Here is a 24,277-nt window from a genome sequence, read left to right on the forward strand (position 1 = left end):
ATAAAGAGGAAAAAGAAAAGCATTAACTTCTGACCCTTTTCAGTGCAGTAGAATACAAATAACATTACAGCCTCAACTATTTACTTTCCGTATTTAATATGTATTAGCCATTTCTGTAACAATGGACTTCTCTAATCAGCAAAGGCCAGAGTCAATGTTTTATTTTTTTCTCTATCTCAAGCAAAAGAAAACAGAAAAAAAAGGATCAGAAACAGTTCCCAAGTAAAAACAAAGTTGGATGTGTTCTTTTCTTTGATTAAAGCTCTTAATTTGGCAATCTCTGCTAATTCCATCAGTTTTTCCAGCCATTCTTTCATTGTGGGAATTAATGTATTTTTCCAGTTTTGTGCATAGAGCCTTCTCGCTGCTGTCAACATGTATAACAACAAAGTTCTGGGTTTTTTTTCATTTTGTCCATTAAATATATTTTAGACTACCTGGATGCCCGTGCTTCGCTACGAAACTATGTGCTCTGGCTTGATAAATTGACACTTAAAGCCTAAAACTTAATGTAGAATGTGTAACTCCATAGCAACTAGCACTTGAAACAGAGGGGGAGGGGGAGTAGAATGTCCCAGCCAACAGGCCGCCTGAGTCACGAACTGGCCACGCCCACACCTGGTTTAGCAAAGGGGTAGCATCAGAGCGTGTTAATATAAGACAACTGGCAGTTGGAACAGAGTTCTTTTCAGGTGGGGAGGGGGAGTAGAATGTCTAGCTCCTTAGCATCAAAGCATGTGAATATAATATTGTATATATGAAATACTAATGATCTGAGGGTCAATTCAAAAAATCCTTTCTTAGCGAGTACCTAGAAGCCAAGAGGAACATACATGCCAAATTTCAAGTTTGTAGGCTTTACAGTTCTGGAGATTTAGTGATTATGGCGTGAGTGGTTTTTGCTTTTATATATATAGATTAATTTACATTTCCAACATACATTTGAAGCACCTTTATGCATCATTGACAATTCATCAGATACTAAATGCCATTGATGGGAACATGTGGTTATTAAGAGCTTCTGAGCATGCTATCCCTGAGGTGGGGGGTGGAACAACAATCTGCATGTTTACATTTTTGAAATAATGTTCCATTCTTCTTTTCCAGAATTCAACACTAATGTACATACAGCATTTATGCAAGAGGACAGAGGCACAATATTGGACAAAAGGCATAACAAACGGACATGCAATTTGCAGCACTTTTTCTTGGTATTTCTGTGTGAAATCAAAACTACCCTCATTCTTCCATTTTTTTTTACTTGAGTCATAACATAAGATTGACCTGACCATGTCTCATGCTGTTAGCCTTCCATTCCCTGCTAGCTTTTGCCTGTCTGCCTGTAGGGCAGGCACCAACATTTCCTCTCCACATGTATGTAAATATATAAAACTATTCAGCAAATACTCACTCACAAAAGAAATCAACCTATAAAATAATAATTTGTATCCTCATCATTTTCTCACAGCTACACCTGCATTTTTTATGCCGTTTCCAGCATGTTAAATTTTTGTTTTTCATTAACTGCTTACTTAAACTTGCTTCTGTGTGCTGTTGGACTCACTGAATAATAGTTTCCTCTAGAGGGCAGCAGTGCACATAAAATGTGCATTAAATGTTTTAAATTCATCTGCAGATTTTCTTTCCAGAATCTGGGATTGTGTCTGTATCTATAATAACAAGTTTTAATTCCATTAGTGCCACAGGCTTATCAGAACTGATCTCTAATATTATCCAAATGCTCAAATTGGGTCTGAATAGAATACCTTTAGATGTACTGTTTGTAAATGGCTTCTGCTATTTAACTCATTGACTTCATATAGCTTCAAAACTATAAGGGGTAGAAGGGAAAGCCCACTCCCCATAACAACATTATAAGGCATGAAAAGCCCGTACAGTAATTTCAGTCCATTCTGCTAGAAGTTCTAGAGCTAGTATATTTCTACTTTTTTTTTTTAAGGCATGTTGCAAGGGATAGTTGATTTAACATAATACAGCATAGGAAATGTTTTTGTATTTGCATTTGTATTCTACATTTTTCTGAGAATTCAAGTCATCTTAATGGGGATTTCCCTTGCACTATAACAACCTGGTGAGATAGGATGAAGTGAAAAATTGTGACCAGCCCACATTCACTAAATGAGCTTACTCTTTTAGTTGGTAAAAACCTAACATATACATGTATACACAACATACTGATACATATTCCTCACCACACTCTCCTTCCCATCCTGGGTAGTATCAAAAACAACAATAAAGAATAGGAAGGAAGCTGGGAAGGAGAAAGAAGGGTAGGGGATCAGGAAGGATGAATCCAGAGGGCTGAAGTGCAAAGAAGGATCCTAAAGTTGGGATCTAGGAAAGGAAAATCGACATGGAAAGAGGCAGATGGGAGTCATGACATGTTCAGATGGCAGAATTGATGCATTGTGCCCAATCGCTGCCAATTTGTGTCAATTGTGCAATGATACTATGACATGATGTCATTGTGGTTTCAGCCGCTATAATTGGAGGATATTAGTAGAGTCTGCTCACTGACTGTTCCAGCCACTTTAATAATAAATGAGCATTTCAGTTCTTTTTAAGAGTCCTGGACAGGATCTAAAAAGCAGAGTTGTTCAGGAAATAGCAAACAAATAATAAATTTTAAGTGGCATTCACCTCTATAGGGATATACATGCATTTTCTTGGCAACTATTCATTCATTTAACAAATAATGCTATTTGTAATATGCAAACACTCTGCCATCCTCTATGATTATTATGGTGGCACAGTAATCCAGATGTTTAAACTGATTTGGCATTTTTATCCACCTATTAAGTTCTTCCCAGGAACCTAAGACAGGAAGATATTGTTGTTTGATGGCGTTACAGATATTGTCACAGGATGTAAACTGTTCCAATTATTACATATAGGGTGCTATGTGGTATGTTATTTATTCAGTTTCTATCTCAGTCAGTGACTCTGGGCAGCTTACAGTTCAAAATAAATGCCTTTGGTAAATTGTTTAAAAATTATGATCTACAGCATGAGACAAATACTACGTACAAATAAATATGGTGGTAACGTTCTTATTCATCTTACAACATTATTTTTTTAATTATGAAGCATGTAATTTTCCGTAAGCATTGAAATAAACAACATGAGAAACCCCCCACCCTCAGAAATTAGAAAATTAGTTTTGTAAAAACCTGGCATATATATAAATAGATTTGTAATGTTAAGGAGAGACATTAAATTTAAAACATCTATATTCAATACTTCCATCAAAAAGACATTTGTATATACAGAGGTAAACTCTTAGGAATTTCCTTGTTGACATAATTAAATATAGTTGTGTTTAAAATTCACCACTCTGGGACGAGGTCTTTCTGTTCCAGAATATTTATTTCTGTACAACTACCAAACCACTCCTGGAATGACCAGATTGATATGTTCCAAAAGAAAACAGAACAACCCTGGAACAATGAAAGTTTTCGTTTCCAAAGGCGTACATATTTGCACATTCCTAAAAAGGGGTGAATAAAGTGAATAAAACATTTTATTAATATTTATTAATAAATATCTGGAAGACTATAATTTTGGTCTATCTTTAAGCATCAAAGCCAGCTGGATGACTTTGGGCCAGTCATTCTCATTCAGTCCAACCCACTTCCCAAAGTTTGTGAAGAAAATAGGAGGAGGAAGCATTATATACGCTGACTTAGTTTGCACAAAATAAAATAGGAATATGAATCTAATAAGTGTGGTGTATAGGAAAATCCTTCCTGTGCCCCACTCTTGCAGCAAAACAGCATTCTGCCATTGTTCTTCCATGACTGCACTCATGACATGTCATCATCTATCCCAGTGATTCCCAAAGTGTGAGCCGCGGCTCCCCAGGGAGCCGCGCTATTGTCATAAGGGCGCCGCGAAATATTCAATTAATATCTGCGCCTGCTGGGTCTAACGCTGATGCGCCATTTCTGAAACGTCTAGTGCGCATGCGCAGTTACAAGTCAGATTTCTATTCGTTTGTTATCACCTTCTCAGTGCTCGCATAAGTTTTTGTTTGTTGGGCTAACTTAATAGTGTGGTGGTTAAGTTACTTTTCAAAAGCTATTTTTCTGATCACCCTAAAATGGACAAATTCTTATTAAACTTGAATAATCAAGATAGTGCTAAATCTATAGACAAAGTTCCACAAACTAGTGGCAAGGGTTCCGAGAAGCGGCGTCGTAAATATGTCGACAGTTACTTGGATTTTGGCTTTACATCAATAAACGAAAATGATAAAGAGAGACCACAGTGTGTATTGTGCATGAAAGTTTTGGCACCGGAATGTATGCTTCCAAGTAAGTTAAAACGACATTTAGAAACCAACCATTCTAACTTTGTTGGTAAACCTCACAACTTTTTTAAAAGAAAGTTAATGGAATTAAAACAACAAAAAGGCAGCATTTATAAACATATGTCAATACCAAATAATGCTTTGCTAGCATCATACAAAGTTGCATATAGAGTTGCTAAGTGTAAAAAGCCCCATACTATTGCTGAGCAACTCATTCTACCGGCTGCTGTAGATTTAGTGAACATTATGATTGGTGAGTCGGCGGGGAAACTACTTTCAAATGTCCCTTTGTCTAACAATACAATCAGTCGCAGAATTCAGCACATGGGGGAGGATCTCAATGCACAATTAATTGAAAAATTAAAAGGAAGTGAATATGGACTGCAACTCGATGAGGCCACAGACAATAATAAGGACGCACACTTGATTTGTTACGTACGGTTCTTAGATGGTAATTCAATCGTTGAGGACCTTCTCTTTTGTAAAAGTATTACTGGAAGTACAAAGGCTCAGGATTTGTTCGAGATCCTGAATATATTTATGGTTGAAAATAATTTAGACTGGACAAAGTGCGTTGGCGTCTGTACTGGCGGTGGTGGTGCGATGTCCGGCTCTTATGGAGGATTGCAGGCGCTTATTCGAAACAAAGCTCCAGATTCAGTTTGGACCCATTGCATCATTCACAAAGAAGCACTTGCATCAAAGTATATAAGTCCTCCACTAAATATAGTTTTAGAACGTGTGGTAAATATAGTAAACTATATAAAAACACGGCCACTAAAAGCAAGATTTTTTAAAAGAATGTGTGAAGATATGGGAGGTGAATACACATCTTTGTTGTACTACTGCCACTCACGATGGCTTTCTCGCGGGGGTGTATTGTCTCGTACGTTCCAATTACGGCAAGAAATATACACTTTCCTTGAAGAAGAAAAACATGAGTATGCCAAACACTTTGTAGAAACAGACTTTTTGATTAAACTCGCATACCTATGTGATATCTTTGAAAAGTTGAATGTGTTGAATCTCTCTTTACAAGGAGGCAATATGCACATTTTAAAGTTAACAGAAAAGATTTCAGCTTTCAGAAAAAAATTACAGCTATGGAAACTAAAAATTAATGAAGATGATCTTAATGATTGCTTTCCTTGTTGCACCAGTTTTAACCTCCAATGAAATCAGTTTGTCTTGCAATTTAAAATCTCTTTTGAAGATCATTTATCTCAGCTTATCAAATGGTTGAAAATACTTTGAAGCAGATAACATTGAAAAATTTACTTGGATTCAAGACCCATTTAGAGCCAAAGCTCCATCAGAATTTACCTCTACAGAAGAAGAATCTCTTATTGAGTTGTCTTGCAACACAACATTGAAGTTAAAATTTGTTAGCATGGAACTTTCTGATTTTTGGATATCAGTAAAAGAGGAATACCCACTGCTTAGTTGCAAAGCCCTAAGAATATTAATTCCTTTTGCAACGTCCTATTTGTGCGAAGCTGGGTTTTCGGCAGTCGCGGTAATAAAAAGTAAATATCGCTCAAAAATTAACGTCGAGCAAGAAATGAGAGTCGCTATTTCCAATTTTATTCCAAGATTTGAGAAGTTGTGCAGCGAACAACAAGCCCATCCATCCCATTAATAATTTTAAATCATTAAACGATGTTCAATAAATTGTGAATTTAAAGCTCGTATTTAATTTATTTTTCAATTAACCTAACCTTAACGATCTAAAAAGTAGATTTCCAAATCCTTAAAAAGACAAAAATTTAAAAAAAAATCGGATGTACCTATTAAGGGAGCCGCGGAAAAAATCCGAAGTGTTATGGGAGCCGCAAACCGAAAAAGATTGGGAACCTCTGATCTATCCCCAAACCATTAAAAATTCAGACCCAGTATCTGCGGGAACTCAGATGATACCAATGTACAATAGATGTTTTCGGTACCTTTGCACTGATTGAGGGTATTTGTAATTTGTGTTCTGCATTTGGTGTTTCATTTTGGTGTATTTTAGGAGCTTTTATTACTTTGCTGTAGAGATTTTATTGTATCTTTTGTCTATGAAGATTCTCAGTCACCCAGGTCATGGTTGTCCCAAAGGTGCTTTTTCAAGAGACAACTGGACTTTTTTTTGTCCTTGAAGATGTTTCAAGCATCCAAGAAACTTCTTCAGTTCTCTTGGATGAGAAGCTAAATGTCTTGAAGGAAAAACAAAGTCCACTTGCCTTTTGCAAAAGACCGGAACATTGTGTCTTGTTGTAAATTGTGCTCTGTGAAACTGAAAATAATTACAGTGATAATGCATTTTGCATAAGAGTATAAAGAGACATTTAATTGTTACCTTTATTCATGACGTGGGATTTAATTCACTCCAATTGTTCTGACCTAGGGCTCCCTTAAAAAGCAGGAAGCAGGAATTGGTCCCGGCAAAATCTCTTTTATTACATGACTGTGGATTACTTTCATTCACAGTCAGCAAGGTTTGTCCAAACAGTTTTTCAAAGGAATATTACTCAACACACCTTATCTTGTTTGGCAAACTGCCACGTAACTTGTTTCTAAATGCAGAGTAAGGCAAAACTTGGCACAGAGTCTCTTAAAGTCATAAACAGAACTTTCCACTCTTGAAAATACTGAACAAACGAATTGTTTCCTGCAAAAGCCCCCTCCCCTTTCGCTCCTCTTTTGTTTCCTATGGGAGGGGCCAATCATCTCCAAGGTGTGGCTTTACTCCCAAGTCAGCCCTGCTTTCTGAGGTGTTCTTGTCTTCAGGCCGCTCTGCGTATTCGCACACTGGGAACAGGCTCAAGCTGTTCCTCTGCCTCACTGCTGTCTATCTCCCTCTCTGCCTCTGACACAGAGCCCTCGTCTGAGCTTTTCCCAGCTCCCAGGACCGGCCCATGTTCCTCCCCGACCTCCACACTGTCTGACTCTGCTGCCAGCTTTGCTGGCCACTGGTGGGCCACAGCACCAATAGGTATTTGAAATCCTTCTTGCTGAAAACTTTGCAAGTGGGAATACTTTGAGGCACTCACTGTTTCCATGCATTTGTAGATGATTCTTAAATCCGTATCAGGCAATCACTGGAGGCATCATTTATTCCATCAGTGTATGCCCATTGCCATTTAAAAGAATTTATCGTGCCTTAATGCAAGATAAGCTGTAACTGTCTTTTAGCTTCATCTTCTCATGGTTTGTGTGAGGGTAAAAGGGATGCAGGGAGAACTACAGAATGAATAAAGTGAAGTACAAATCACTGCTATAAATATACAGTAATGACTAAAATAAGAATAGGTAGGGAAGAATTTTTTTAAAGAATCCTTTACTCTCCTGGAACTTCTATCTGGCTTGGAGGAAATCTCTCAGATAGGATTATAGCCTCAAAGAGGCTAATTTTGTCACGATGATTGTAAAAAGGAAATATTGTTGAGCCTAGTTTGTCCCTTAACATATTTGCAGAGTTGGAAAATGGGCATAAAGACTTTACTTTATTTCATATATAACTTCCCAGATGCATAGATCCTACAGAACACCAGACAAAGAAAATGATTTGACTTCCTTCATACAATTTTATTTATTTATGATCATCATGCCAGCAATCAAAAATTTGACGCCTTTTGTATGCAAAGCTGCCTTACCCACAGCCTGTCAGTCGGGGCATGCTTGTATTGTACACAACAGGTTAGCAGAGGAGTCTGAATAGTTATGCTAATAAAAGGGCTGATGTCAAAATAAGAGTGAAGCCTGCAATTATAAGCCACATGCTGACAGGCCGGGACTCCAGCGCGTGCCCCATTCCAGCAAATTAATCCTATGTTAGCAACTTTTCTTCCAGATATTATTTCTTTGGCAATGTTCCACCATTTCTGACAATGAACTAATTCTATAAACTCCTGTTATTGACAGCTGGGCCTCTCCTCAGGAAAAGGTTCCAGAAAAGAACATGTGTGCAAAAATTCAGCATTCCTAGAAATATCGCAGCTTTGGAGACAGGAGGGGAGAGGATGGTTGTTTAATATCTCTTTAAGCTACAAGATGGGGTTGAAAGTGTGTGTTCTGGACAACTATTTGTCTGGAATGGTATAAGATCTCCTGCTTGAGCAGGGGGTTGGACTAGAAGCCCTCCAAGGTCCCTTCCAACCTTCTTATTCTATGTTACCCTGAAGTGGAGGTAAGAAGAGACGAAAGTTCTGGATGGAATCTTAAAAATCAAGTAATGCTAAAATAAATTTTCCGGCAAGAGTAGATTTGTGGTGTAGAATAGATCTCACAGAGATGATTATATTTCCTTGGGCAGCAAAATTTATGAGGGTTGCCCTCTGTTCTAAAATACAAAGGAGAATCTTCTATTTGAAGGAGTCTTCTATTCAATGGCCCTTTGATCCAAGTCTGGTTGAAACCTGAAGAATCCCTGCAAGAGATAACAAGGCCTCTTTGAGATAGTTCATCAATAATTTGCACTGGGATCGCAGGTTCCCGTCTTGCTCTCTATTATTGCTTTCTAGTTAAATCACAGTGTATGGATTCTTTCTAGTTTAAATCTAGTTAAAATTGCTTTCTAGTTAAATCACAGTGCATCTAAATTTACATCCTCCTTTTTAGGTACGTCCAGAGACATAATTGCACATTTCCTACACATCTATATATTTTGTTCCCTCGTTTCTCCCAGACAAACTGTTTCCTCTGGGAATTTGGTGGTATGAAAGTAGCCATTCTAATTGTAATTGACAAATATAGTCTTTAACCTCATCTCTGATTAGAAACTATGAATATGTAACTTTCATTTAAAAAAAAAACATTTATATCTGCCTTCAAGAAACTCAGTCAGTATATGTTGTTTCCCCTCCTCCATTTGAACCACAGAATGATCCAAAAAAGCACAGATGGATGGATTAAATATGGCTTAGCATATTTTATGTTATGCTATAATTTGCTTAATTATTGTTACGCAATCTCCAGTAGGTTGGTTTCACATAGTGCACTGGGCCGTAAACCTGTGGAACTCCTGAAACGGAAACCTCTAGAATTCAGTGAAAAACTGTCAAATTATAATAAACTGTAACAGTAAAATAAGTGCATTAAGCCTCTATTAGACTGTACCTTTTTAACATTAAAAAAAAAACTCAAATAGAGAATAATAGAGAATAAAGGTCCCCCAAATTCTTCTTTTGGAAAGTTTACTGTATCAGTGCTATGGCCTTCATTGCCCAAATAAAATAGTTTTTTAAAAAATGATCTCCACTTACAAAGAATTACCTGAATCTTCCACTGACATGGTTAACAGACCACAATAATTTACAACTTACCATGGCTGGGTTTCAATACACAATAAGCAAAAACCAAACTATATTGCAGCTTAGAGCAAGAAGCGAAGAGTTAGTAGCCCAAGCTATTCAGTAAGTTTCATGATGGCACAAGATTCAAAATTGGATCTTTCCAGGCCTGGTCCAACAATCTTACTAGACTAAGTGGACAATCTTTCCACCATTTGATACTTCCAATGGATAGCTTTCATTCTAGAACTTTCAGTGGCCCACTGCATTTGATGAATTACACTTCTAGAAGGGAACAGGTTGGATAATCCTGTTCTTCCCAGTATTTCCACTGAGGGAATATATTCTCTATTCCCAACTATTTCAGTCAGCATGATCAATAATAAAGGATCCTAAACTATAATCCAGGAATATCTGAAGGGCCACATTTTCTCCACCTCTGGCCCATATAATACTGCTTTCATACAAATTTCAGACTCTTAATTCATTTCCAAACTCAATCCAAGATATTTGATTATCTCCTGATCTTTTTTTTTTATTTATTTACATTTATATCCCGCCCTTCTCCGAAGACTCAGGGCGGCTTACAGTGTATAAGGCAATAGTCTCATTCTATTTGTATATTTACAAAGTCAACTTATTGCCCCCCCAACAATCTGGGTCCTCATTTTACCTACCTTATAAAGGATGGAAGGCTGAGTCAACCTTGACTCAGGTGACAGTTTTTGGGGTGACAATATGATCATCCTCTTATGCTGCATCGTATTTTTGACCAAGAGTTTTAAAAGAATCCATATACTATTGTGAAGACCAGGAACTGTTGGCAACCACCAGAAAACAAAAGGTTTTACCTTTGGTAGGGGACCAAAAGTGTATACTTGTACTATCAAGAGTAACAAAATGGATTAAGTAAAGGTTTTTAATCACCCAGGTGATTACCCTTCATGAATTTGAGAAATCTCCTCTCTCCATATGAATCCTCTTTCCCAAGTGGCCTAGAGAAGCAGTACAACCCTACACATCAGGCTACCTTGCCTCTGAATATGGCAGTCCCAGTTGCTGGTGAACCATCAGGACAACTTAGTGTCCTTTAAAGCAGGGGTCTCCAACCTTGGTAACTTTAAGCCTGGCGGGCTTCAACTCCCAGAAAGCCTCAGCCAGCAAAGTTGCCAAATTTGGAGACCCCTGCTTTAAAGGGCTCTGCCAGGATTGTGAGCAAGAAGGTCTCCCAGCACTCAAAAACCTGCAGAAAATCGCTGTCTGGTGGTCTGCTTGCATGGAGCAGCTGTCTGAAGCACATGTGAATGATCTCCCATCCTCTCCTTATCAGGAGAGGTTCCAAGAAATCGGTTTGCTCACTGGTTCCTTGGTTTGTGCCATGGTGATTGGTTCTATTTTCTCCGTCTTTAGTTTGCCATATCTCCCCTGAAACTCCAACTATTGCCAACTATTTCCTTTTTTGGAAAAATATTGTTCCTGAGATCTGCTTTTGGGTCAACCCTGTTGGCTTTTAGAAATGCTCTCACAATATGCCTGTTGCAGAAGGCTTTGGAGTTGGGTACATGTATATTGTATTGGGTAAATTGAATGTTCCCTACTGTAATCTTGAGATCTAAAGGATCGGCTAGATTCCACATCACAACTGAAGTAACTGAGACAGGATAGGGATCGGCAATAGGGGCAGCAAATCTAATGCCAGTATAGTTATCCTAATGTTCACAGTGGTGAAATATGATTGGGATATAATCTGCTTTATCGTTTTAGGGTCCAATCTTTCTGTCTGGAAAGGGGGAGGATGGTTTTGATGGTTATTGCACAGAGATATTTGTACCCAGACAATACACTGTTTAAGAGAAGGTGGAATGTTTATATTTTTAAAAAATATTTTTTTAATTAAAAAAGAAAGAAAGAAAAAGGGGGAGGATATTGATTATATATAAGGAGCCAAAGGTACAGGAAATAATGAAACTTCAGCTGTACACTATGATTAAGATACAATACTCTACCTTACCCACACTTTGACCCATAGTCTGGATTTGGCTGACATGATAGCTACAATGCCCGGTCCGTGGTTAATAAGGCTCCCTTGATTTGTGATCTGATTCAGAGGGAGTCCGCGGACTTTGCGGGCATTACGGAGACCTGGTTGGGCACAGAAGGGGGTGTACCCCTGGTTGAACTGTGCCCTCCGGGTTTCCGTGCATTCCATCAGCCGAGGGCCCAAGGTAGGGGTGGAGGGGTGGCGGTTGTGATTAAAGAGAGCCTAGAGCCGAGGGAGTCCACTGTGCCTCAGATAGCTGGTTGTGAATCCCTCCTTGTGAAGTGGGGCCATAGGAATCAGATGGGTCTGTTGATCACGTACCTGGCTCCTTGCTGCGTGACTACAGCCCTGCCTGAACTACTAGAGGTGCTTGCCGGGATGGCGGTTGAGATCCCCAGGCTTTTGGTCATGGGGGATTTCAACTTGCCATCGGCCGGCTTGTCATCAACGGTGGTCCAGGAGTTCCAGGCTTCCATGACGGCCTTGGACCTGGTTCAAGTAAATGATGGCCCTACACACACTGGGGGAGGCACACTAGACTTGATTTTTATCTCTGGACAGTGGCTTAATGATCTGGAATTAGGAGATTTAGTGACGGAACCGGTGTCATGGTCAGATCATTTTCTCCTTCGCCTAGACTTTCGGACCGCCACTCACCATCGCAGGGAGACGGAGCCAATTCGTTGGTTCCGTCCCAGGCGCCTGATGGACCCTGAGAGGTTCCAGACGGAGCTTGGGCCGTTCCCTGAGGATCTTGCCCACGGCACGACTGAAGAACTGGTTGCGGCCTGGGAACGGGCCGCGGCTGGGGCTTTGGACCGTGTCGTGCCTTTGCGGCCTCTGACCCGGCGTAGGTCTCAATTGGCTCCTTGGTTCTCCGAGGAGCTGAGGGAGATGAAACGCCGGAGAAGACGCCTGGAGAGCACCTGGAGGTCTAGCCGTTCCGAGGCTGATCGGACACTAGTGAGGTCTTTTACCAGGACCTATCTAGTGGCAATGAGGGAGGCGAAACGTTCTTACGTTTCCACCCTCATTGCATCGGCAGATAACCGCCCGGCCGCCCTGTTTCGGGTGGTCCGTTCCCTCCTTCATCAGGAGGGACGGGATGACCCCTTACAGGGACGAGCCGAGGAGTTTAACGGTTATCTATACGATAAAATCGTTCAGCTCCGGGATGGTCTGGACCGAAATTGTGATGATCCAAGCGGGATGATGGAGCCTCGTCTTGTTGAGGTTATTTGGGATGAGTTTGATTCTGTGGCTCTCGAGGACGTGGACAGGTTGCTGGGGCGGTTACATGCGACCACATGTTTACTGGACCCGTGTCCCTCCTGGTTAGTACTGGCTACTCGGGAGGTGACACGAGGCTGGCTCCAGGGAATTATAAATGCTTCTTTGGTGGAAGGGGTTTTCCCCGCCGCCTTGAAAGAGGCGGTGGTGAGACCCCTCCTCAAGAAGCCTTCCCTGGATCCAGCTATTTTGGGGAATTACCGTCCAGTCTCCAACCTTCGCTTTGTGGCGAAGGTTGTAGAGAGTGTGGTTGCATGGCAGCTTCCCCAGTACCTGGATGAAGCCGTCTATCTAGACCCGTTCCAGTCCGGTTTCCGGCCCGGTCATAGTACAGAGACAGCTTTGGTCGCGTTGGTGGATGACCTCTGGAGGGCCAGGGATAGGGGTTGTTCCTCTGCCCTGGTCCTATTAGATCTCTCAGCGGCTTTTGATACCATCGACCATGGTATCCTGCTGCACCGGTTGGAGGGGTTGGGAGTGGGAGGCACCGTTTATCGGTGGTTCTCCTCCTATCTCTCTGACCGGTCGCAGACGGTGTTGACAGGGGGGCAGAGATCGACCGCGAGGCGCCTCACTTGTGGGGTGCCGCAGGGGTCGATTCTCTCGCCTCTCCTGTTCAACATCTATATGAAGCCGTTGGGTGAGGTCATCAGTGGTTTCGGGGTGAGTTACCACCTGTACGCTGATGATACGCAGCTGTACTTTTCCACCCCGAACCACCCCAATGAAGCTGTCGAAGTGCTGTCCCGGTGTCTGGAAGCCGTACGGGTCTGGATGGGGAGAAACAGACTCAAGCTCAATCCTCCAAGACGGAGGGGCTGTGAATGCGGGCCCCCCGGTCCAGCCAGCTGCAGCCGCAGCTGGCTGTCGGGGGCGAGTTATTGGCCCCAATGGAAAGGGTGCGCAACTTGGGCGTCCTCCTGGATGGGCGGCTGTCGTTTGATGATCATTTGGCGGCCGTCTCCAGGAGGGCTTTTTACCAAGTACGCTTGGTCCGCCAGTTGCGCCCCTTCCTTGACCGGGATGCCTTATGCACGGTCACTCACGCTCTTGTCACTTCCCGTTTGGATTATTGCAATGCTCTCTACATGGGGCTGCCCTTGAAGTGCACCCGGAGGCTGCAGCTAGTCCAGAATGCAGCTGCGCGGGTAATAGTGGGAGCAACTCGTTGCTCCCATGTAACACCAATCCTGCGCGGCTTGCACTGGCTTCCTGTGGTCTTTCGGGTGCGCTTTAAGATTTTGGTCACCACCTTCAAAGCGCTCCATGGCTTAGGGCCCGGGTACTTACGGGACCGCCTGCTGTTACCGCATGCCTCCCACCGACCCGTACGCTCTCACAGAGAGGGTCTTCTCAGGGTGCCGTCCGCCAAACAATGTCGGCTGGCGGCCCCCAGGGGAAGGGCCTTCTCTGTGGGAGCTCCTACGCTCTGGAACGAACTTCCTCCTGGACTACGTCAAGTGCCTGATCTTCGGACCTTTCGCCGTGAGCTGAAAACGCATTTATTTATTCAAGCGGGACTGGCATAATATTAATATTTATAATATTTTTAATATTTTTAATATTTTTAATATTTTAAAATTTTAACTGGGGTTTATTATTATATGGTTTATAATTTTAAATTTTAAACTTTTAAATGTGGCCATTTTTTCTAAATATGCTCGGTTTTAAATTGTCGTTTTAATTGTACATTTCTGTGTTTTTATTTTTGGCTGTACACCGCCCTGAGTCCTTCGGGAGAAGGGCGGTATAAAAATTTAATAAATAAATAAATAAAATAAAATAAATAAATACAGTATGTGCCACCAAGTTAGATTAAGTGTATTGTGTGAATGCTGCTCTGTGCACATCTACACCTGACAGAGAGCAGAGCTGATTGCTTCAGACTGCCAAAAACCAGTTTGGCTTGCTTTCAAGCTTTTAAGGACAGTTCAATCTAAATAGGCTTTGGAGATAAGTTTTATTACCTGCTAAAATCATCCATTTAGCTTCTGTGACCAAAGTAGAGGCAGTAAAAAAAAACCATGCTCAATTCAAAGTAAGTAAGAAAAAAAAAACCCTGATCTACAAGCTCTTCCAAGGACAGGAAAAAATAACCAGTTGATTAGGTCTTCCCTGTTGGCCCAAGGGAAGTTTTCTTCACAAGACAAGGGTCTCTGCAGTTTCTTATGAGCTATTTCTCATCTCATCTCTTAAAGCTGAATAATAGTTCAGGAGCTGGATAGGCTTTATTTTTGACAGCAACAAATTAAAATCTAAGCTTCGTTTGACATCAGGCAGTGTTCAGAGCAAAGAGACTAGGGTTTCTTTAGGAAATAAAGATGATTTAATGTGAATCCCATAGACTTGGGGCTATGACACTGCTTAATAATTGGAAACAATTTTTACCCAAAGTCAAACATGGGACTTGGGAAGAAATCCAAGTGGACATCAGCCATTGGCCTCAGAATGGAATATGTGAATTCAGCGTCGTTGAAAAATCAGGCCATAACTATAACTTGCAGCATAGGTGGGAATTTCCCATATTAAGATATTGTGCAGCATTGTACCTTGTTAATAAGGTATTCAATATTCCTTGCTTATTTATCAGCCATAATTCTTATATGCCTGACATGGAGATTGAACTTTTCAAAACAAGTAGATAAGCAAAAGGAAAAAGCAACCCTGCAGATCTAGGAATACCATTCTTACACACACACACACACACACACACACACACACACCCCGCCCACAAGGACTGCATTATCTCAAGTGGCAATTTAAGATTCTACCTTCAAGTCTAGAACAGATTTCAAGTCTGCAGTGGCTGGATAAACAGATGGGCTTAACACAGTCCGAAGTGCAGATGTTCACGATCTGCATGCGGCTTTTGGGAGACAAATTCCTACTCCGGAGCTATCTATAACTATATAGAGCTATCTATAACTATAACAGTATAACTGTTTGTGTTGACCAACTAAGTCATATCAAATAACAATTTTTATTTTTGCATTTATTTTGGTCACCACATCAGTGGTGGCTATGGTGGCTGGGATTAAGCACCCTTAGTAAAGCCCTGACTCTTTGTACATGAATGTGACAGTGATGCACATACAAAAGGGGAGAGCTTGACTCACACTGCTGCTGCCACCATCTTGCCTGCTTTGACTCAACCTATGGATGCAGCTACACTCCATATATTAAAATATTAAACCTGCATTTCCACACCTTTTATCAGGCGTCAGATACAAATTCCTAAATTTCATGACAGCAGTTCCACAGAGAATGATTTTACTCTCTGTCTGATTAATCTATATCAATCATTTTATCTGAGAGAGAATATCCCTCCATATGTGTAAGATATTGTTTGATGAAGATCCTTCTGAAGTCTAAATATTTGATCTCTGCATGCAACTTATAAAGTGGCAGGAAATTAGGCTCAAACGGAAGATTCACAGTTACAAAAGTGATAAAAAAGTAACTTTATGACCAATCCTCACATTTATGCCTCTAACAGATCTGTAAAACAAAGGAAAGCTGAAGTAAAATTTGACAATGTCAAACTATTTAACACCACCAATAATACTACTACCCTTCAAAAAGGGTATCCGATTGGTCTTGACTTTGTATCCGATTGGTCTCTAAAACTTGGCAACTCCAAATCTCAACCAGCAAATGCTCAGTCTTACATATTGGAAAAAAGAACCCAAACACTAAGTATAAGCTTGATGGACATTACCTTACAGATGACCCCGACCCTGTTAAAGACCTTGGAGTTTTCATATCAAATGATCTAAGTGCCAAAGCCCACTGCAATTACATAGCAAAAAAGGCTCTAAGAGTTGTAAACCTAATTTTGCGTAGCTTCTTTTCCAAAAACTCTACACTACTAACCAGAGCATACAAAACATTTGCTAGACCTATTCTTGAATACAGCTCACCTGTCTGGAACACATACCACATCTCTGACATTAATACAATTGAATGTGTCCAGAAATATTTTACAAGAAGAGTTCTCCGCTCCTCTGAAAACAACAACATACCTTATACCACCAGATTTGAAATCCTGGGATTAGAAAATTTAGAACTCCGCCGACTCCGACAAGACCTGTGTTTAACACACAAAATCATCTATTGCAATGTCCTTCCTGTTAAAGACTACTTCAGCTTCAATCGCAATAATACAAGGGCAAACAATAGATTCAAACTTAATGTTAACCGCTTCAATCTTGATTGCAGAAAATATGACTTTTGTAACAGAGTTGTTAACGCTTGGAACACACTACCTGACTCTGTGGTCTCTTCTCAAATTCCCCAAAGCTTTAACCAAAAACTGTCTACTATTGACCTCACCCCATTCCTAAGAGGACTATAAGGGGCGTGCATAAGAGCACAAAAGTGCCTACCGTTCCTGTCCTATTGTTTCCTTTATTTATATACATGCTTATATGTTGTATGGTTGTTTCATGCTTATGCTTATATATACTGTTGTTACAAAATAAAAAAAAAGCACAACAGCGGTTTCACTTAGCAGTTGCTTCTCTTAATGACCGAGTTGCCAGTCCCAATTTTCCCAATTATGGTTGCTAAATGAGGACTACCTGTATTGTCCTATGCTCTGACTTTTAACCATTATTAAATCAACTACAGGCAATTAGCTTCATACAACTCACTGTGCTGGAAATAAAAAACAGCATGTCAGTTTTCAATATGTTATGTGAATCAAATTACTCTCTTCCTTTCATTTGTACCCTGCCTCTATTCAAATGCACAGAGATGCTTTTTGAAACAAGAGATTTTTGCTCCAAATCTTTTGACTTTTTGCTCAAATGACAAAACAAAGGGTCACTCCTGGCTAGAAAGATATTTGTTTGAAAAATGACTAAAGAGTGCCTCTAAGCAGATATCGAGTATATTCAGGGGTGGGCTTCAAAAATTTTAGCGAGGGGTTCTCTGCCCGGTTGCTGGGTGGCCGTGGCCGTGGTGGGCGTGGCCTAGTCGGCCTCCTGCACCATGGCAGGGGGGGCATTTTTGCCCTCCCCGGGCTCCCTGAGGCTTTCCTCGAGCCTCTGGGAAGGCAAAAATGACCTCCCCAAGCTCCAGAGGCCCTCTGGAGGCCAAAAACGGGCCTGTTTCCGCCCTTCCCAAACTTCCGGTAGGCCTGTTTTTCACCCTCCCCGAGCCTCCACGCGCCCCTTGCGCTTACCTGCATCCAAAATGGACCATGTGGGGACTCCTGGGAGGGGCAGGGTGGAATGGGCAGGGCCAGCCAGGAGTGGGATTTGGGAGTTCTCCAAACTGCACGGAATCTTAGCTAGAGGTTCTCCCGAACCCCTGGGAACCCCCTGCAGCCCACCCCTGAGTATATTTATCACTTTGTAAAGAAGCACACCCACCTCCTACATATCTGGGATAAAACAGCAGGATTTTGGTGGGTTTTTTAAAAGCAATTTTTTAAAAAGATGTTGCTGAGCTTTGCTTTCTGCCCTGCAAGAAAGCTACAAACTGTAATCTTAAACATATAGGGACAACCATTGCGATGAATGCTGGGCTATTGGTTTTGTTTTTTTCTTAAATAAAAATATTTCACATTTGCTTTTCTCAATAGAAGGGGTGCAGCCATCAAAGGGGGAAAGTAAAATTATATGGGTGTGCTTAGAGAAGGAAAGGCCAGGTTACAAACCCAAGGCCCACAATTCCTAGTATGTGTGACTTGCCCCACTGACTGCAACGTAGCACATGCATTCTGCGTATAATAATGCAGATACCTTTGGTCAGAGAATTCTCTGCCTTTTTTTTTCTATCTCTGTTAATGCAACGTCTGTGTAGCTGTTTCAGCTTGGTGGGTGTCTACCCAATAGGGACTTTGTCCTTGTGTCAAATATTATTGCCTGCCGCATTTCCTATGTCTGTAGATCCCTTGTTGTGCGGGTGTGCCTGGCCCCCTCCCTGTCGTCTCCATGCCCAGGCTACCATCTGGCTTTGATCACTCCCCCCCTCCCCACTGGCGACGAGGCTCTCTTCTGTGGTTTCGGATGTAGAAAATGTTCCAGGAAGTGGCTTCTCTCTTTGGATTTATTCAGGCAGCCCAATCGGAAATTGTTACAAAGGCAAAGGGTGCTGAGTGCGGCCTACCCTCTGCTGGGCTCTGGATGGCTTATGGCCTGCCTTGCCGGTCTTCCCCATCCCCACGCGCCCAGGGATTGTGGCTCTGGAAAAAATTTTTCCCCTGGCGTCACTATGAAGGAAGAGAGGACTGAATTGGGGAAAGAAAGAAGGGGGAACAGACTGGCTTCACACTCGGACTGAGCGCAGCCTGGGCAGCGAGCCCAACTTTACTTCTTTGGGGGGTAAAACAGTCCAGCAAAGTCCAGTCAGCTTCCTTGCAGCTTTGGCATCTATCTTCCATTGGAACTCAAGTTTGTTTTACTGCTGGCTGTGATATGTCTGTGGGTGTTTTGAGGTGGGTGGATAAAGATTCTGGAAAATGCTGCCTCTTTTTCTAACGGAGACGATGGAGTAATTCAAAGTAATTTCTAATGACCAGTGATCAGTATGAGATGAAGCCTACTCCTCATATGAGCTTGAGATAGCTGAAAACATTTAAAAAAAAAAAACATGGCTGGGCGTACAGAGCGACATTAAATGTCTATGGCGATTCTCCGTCATGGTTGCCCCAAAGGTGCTTTTTCAAGAGGTGACTGGACTTTCCGATTTTTCTTTGAAGACGTTTTGCTTCTTGTCCAAGAAGCTTCTTCAGTTCTGACAAAAGGACATTAAATAGATATCCAGGGACATTAAATCTCCCTGGATATCTTGCAATTGAATCCAAGGTTCATTCCAGTCAGCAAGTAAAATTGTGCACAGGGGATGTAAAGAGTTCAATCCATAACCAATTAAATTGGTTCATTCCATCCAGAACAACTACTGCAGAAATTAACCACGGTTAATCTTGTATACACAATAGGAGCATATTCTGTTAGCGAAGCAAGTCTGTTTAGCATCTTGCACATGTTTTATTGCTCTCCTTGCTTCTGGAAATGTGCTGTGGGATGGGTAAGCAAGGAGTACCCAATGAATGATTTGGAGGGAAAGTAGGATGGAATGGAATGGAATGGAATCTGGTAATAGAAATGTTCATGATGCCTTCGAAGTACAAATGCCAATTTGTATGAGTCCAGAATGGACTCTTGGAGCAATTCCTAATTAAGTGTTGGTGGGAATGCTTCAGCAGTCACATTGAGAGGGTTTCAATGGACAGGAACATCTTCACCTCCCAGCTTTCCTGGTGCAGAAGTAGTCTGCACTCCTTCTTTCCTGCTTCATACTCATTGAAAGCTTCATGAAATGAGGGGTCCTCGGTGTTCTCTGAGCTTGCTTGTTTTCTTTCAGATGTTTAATTACCCTAACTTGGTAACATCATCAGTGCTGAAGATGTTACCTAGTTAAGAGTAACCCAGTAATGAAACATCTGCAAGAAAACAAGCAAGCTCAGAGAGCACCAAGGGCCCCTCATTTCAACCCTGAGCTACAAATATTCTCCTTTATTGGCTTCATGAAATGTTGTGGGCTCAAGGAGGAAAATGCTAGTTTAACATGAATAAGGGCCACTGAAAGCTAGCTCAGCCATTGACTGGAGGCAAGGTCATAGCAAGGTCATAGGACCATTCAGGAAAAAAATGTCATCGGGGCACATCTGTACCATGGTTATGCATGCACAAGTGGAGTGTGATGACAGTTAACTAGTATATATGAAAAACCATAAAACAATCATATTTATACTCCAGGTGGCAGCAAAGGCTTATTCTTCTACCAGTCTGTTTTCAACTCCTGTTCATAGCCTGTACCGCATAAAGGAGCTAAGCTGTGTTAGACTGGTAACTTACAGCATCTTTTAACATTATTGAACGATCATTGTGGCAAAAAAATAGCAATGAGGTCAAGAAAGTGATGGCTCAGTTATGCTAAGATATGGTATGAATTAGTAATAGGGACATGCCACATATCTGATAGAATTGGAAACCCACGAATCTGGAAGATACTAAGTGGAGGAAAGTGTATATGGACAGGAAAAGAAAAGGCTGCTATTATTTCTACCTTTGTTTCTTACAACTTTAATCCTTAAAATCCAATGAAATCTTTATAGTGTTTAGGAGAGGGGGGAGGGGGACCTTTTTTAGTTAGTTCAGTGTTATTTCCATTTTGTTACACCTTTGTCTAAAATTAAATACACTCAAAACCAAAGCTGTGGGAATTGAACGCAGTTCAATTAAAAATCTTAAATCCTCAAATGTTCATTAACCAGTTTCATGTCAGTATTCAAAGTTTAATGCTAATATGTAAATTTAAATATTTGTGGTTACATTTTTTTAAAAAAAACTGAAAACCTCTTTGAAATGTTAGAGACCAAAGAACATTTTTTTTCATTTCTTTTTCACCTCTTTTTCCTTTCGCCCTCCACTCCTTCCGTGACATTTCTGCTGCTTGCTCTTGATGTCTGCTAGAAATATTCAATAGAACATAGGACATTATTCCCTCTTTCTGGCAATGGAAATTTCCCATTCGGTATCCATTCACTATATTCACCTGTTCGACCATGATCCATATTCTAAGCTTTCTAGTGCTTCCAAGGGATTTTGGACTAAAGGACCCATAAGTGATGCTCATAGCCAATTATAAAGTACCAATTTATCAAAGGTAAATTGGTAAAGCTGTTCCTTGACATGTTCTTTAATTTCCCAGGATGCTTATTACCAATACTTTAGGTTAGTTGCTTTCCCAAAAGACCACTAGCCACCATGTTTTTATTTCATAAGAATGGCTATCCAGAGACATTCTCAGAAATAAATTGGAAGCTAGAAGCTGTTGCTTTATTTGGCAACCTCCTAGCTGTCTCCTTTTTCTTTCCATTAAAAGACTTGGTGGGCTTTCTGCTATACCTGATCTAATATATATATTATATATATATAATATATATATATATATTTGATCACCTTATACTTATTTGATCACCAATATTTATACACCTTATTTGATAGATAGATATATATATATATCAAATAAGGTGGAGAAACCAGCAGGCAGCAAGAAAGGTGTTTATTAGCTGACTGCTGTCCATGAGCAATGTGCTGCCAGTCCCTTGAGTAATCTATAGGTAGTTCCCAACTTATGACCACAATTTCTGTTGTTAAGTGAGATTTTTTTTTTATTTGCATTTATATCCCGCCCTTCTCCGAAGACTCAGGGCGGCTTACACTATGTCAAGCAATAGTCTTCATCCATTTGTATATTATATGCAAAGTCAACTTATTGCCCCCAACAATCTGGGTCCTCATTTTACCTACCTTATAAAGGATGGAAGGCTGAGTCAACCTTGGGCCTGGTGGGATTTGAACCTGCAGTAATTGCAAGCAGCTGCTGTTAATAACAGACTGCATTAGTCTGTTGAGCCACCAGAGGCCCTACAGATATGCAGATATTTGTTAAGTGAGCTTCGCCCCATTTTACGACCTTTCTTACTGCAGTTAATAAGTTAATAACCCGGCTGTTAAGTGAATATAGCTTCCCCGTTGACTCTGCTTCTCAAAAGGTCGCAAAAAGTGATCATATGATCTTGGGAACACAGCAATGGTCATAAGTATGAACCAATCGCCAAGCACTATAATTTTGATCACATGATCACTGGGGTGCCACAAAGGTTGTAACTGTGAAAAATTGTCATAAGTCACTTTTTTCACTGCCATTGTAACTTTGAACTGTCATTAAATGAACGGTTGTAAGTGGAGGAGAACCTGTACTTGAAAAGCAGAGACAGAAACCCAGCTATAGGGCATCTCTTTTGGAAGCCTGAACAGTATTTCTGAGTGACCTAAAAGCCTAATCTAACTAGTATTAAAACATTACCAGCATTGTCTTTGGGTTTCTTTTATTCAGGAAGTAACACGTTAATTTACCTTCGGAATTTTCTTATACTTCTTGCTTCATTCTACAATGACCTAGTTCTAAAAATCCCAAACTCCCAGAAGTTCTTGAATCTCACCACTAAGTGTCACTGGATCCTCAGAAATGTTGGAAAAAACGAATTCTTTTCATTGGACTTTATTAAAAATTGTCCTATTGTTTCCCCTGTCCAGCACAGATTTTCACAATTGTTCTAATGCACATCAGGTATTATTGGTTGCCATCAGAACAAGAAAGAATCACAGATTGAATTTATGCTTGGCCACCAATTTAACATTTACTAATCTGAAGGCAAATATCTACATTTCAAACAAGACTCATAGCAAAACACTTTGAAAAATCTGGAAGCTGCACACTTATCTGTCTCTACAACGCTCATTATGGTAGCCCCGAGCTTTAGGGATTTTGCTGACAGAACATTACATTTTATTTTCCTTATATTTTATTTTTCTCTCCATATTTGTCCAAAATAATAAAGACTTTTATTAGACTTGCTTCTACCGGAAGCTTTCCACAGAGAATTAATTTTTAAATGACTGTGGTTAAGATTCATCATCTCCTACGGTAACTGTTGATAGTTTATGGAAATGTTTTATTTCGTAACAAATAATTTTATAGATCTCATCGTTCGAAGAACATTTTTGAAAACATAAAACGGTATTAAACGCACCCTCCCCTTCATTTTTAAACTTTCTACTGCATTGTGACTTCTTTTCATATATCTCAATGCTTCCACAAAATTATGCGTCATTTCTTGCCACAGTGATTTTTTTGGTTGTAAAATCCTCAACTTGGTACAGATGATAAAATATGCATCCAAGAAGCTTAAAGCATCATGCATAATGGATTTTGGCCTCTTTTGACTTTTCATAAGACTATTAGATGGATATGACTCATAAGTCTATTAGATGGATGTGACAGAGAGGATGTTACTTAGAACTAAAGAGAGTTTTAAATCTAGATGTCCCGGTATGAATTTTTATTATTGTCTGTTATATATGTTGTCTCAGAGAGACTTTATGATATAAAGCCGACATAGTAAGATTACCAGTTGCTGTGGACAAATATGACCATCTAAATTTCCCAGAGGCAGATATCTGAGCTACAAAGATCTTGATTTGCACCCAGCGGGATTCTCTTTATAACTGTATCGCAGCAAACAAATATGTTTGTGTATTCTTAAGGATTTATCAATGCCATGTCTTTGTATAACTGCACCCTCATGTGATGCTATATTTTCTCATGAGAAACACAATGTTGTAGTTGATCTGTTGATTTTTTTACAGCTTCCTTGTTACTCTTTTGAGCATTATCCACATTCCAAAGGAGAAACTCTTGCTCCTCATTTGCTTCCTGTCAATAAACTGACAAGAAAGTTGTAACACAGGTTTCTTTGGTCATTTCAAG

The 24,277-nt window shown here is 40.5% G+C and overlaps 1 protein-coding gene across 1 annotated transcript; it reads left to right on the top strand.

The window, feature by feature from the left end:
- Window positions 1-11,129: 11,129 nt before the first annotated feature.
- Window positions 11,130-14,451, top strand: LOC131190598 (uncharacterized; the record flags this gene model as incomplete). The annotated part of the gene is made up of 3 exons (XM_058167938.1): window positions 11,130-11,178; window positions 12,921-13,588; window positions 13,840-14,451. Coding segments are annotated over exons 1-3 (1,329 nt in total), but the record flags the coding sequence as incomplete, so codon positions are not given.
- Window positions 14,452-24,277: the final 9,826 nt, after the last annotated feature.

The sequence above is a fragment of the Ahaetulla prasina genome, chromosome 2 (assembly GCF_028640845.1).
Source record: "Ahaetulla prasina isolate Xishuangbanna chromosome 2, ASM2864084v1, whole genome shotgun sequence".
Lineage (NCBI taxonomy): Eukaryota > Metazoa > Chordata > Lepidosauria > Squamata > Colubridae > Ahaetulla > Ahaetulla prasina.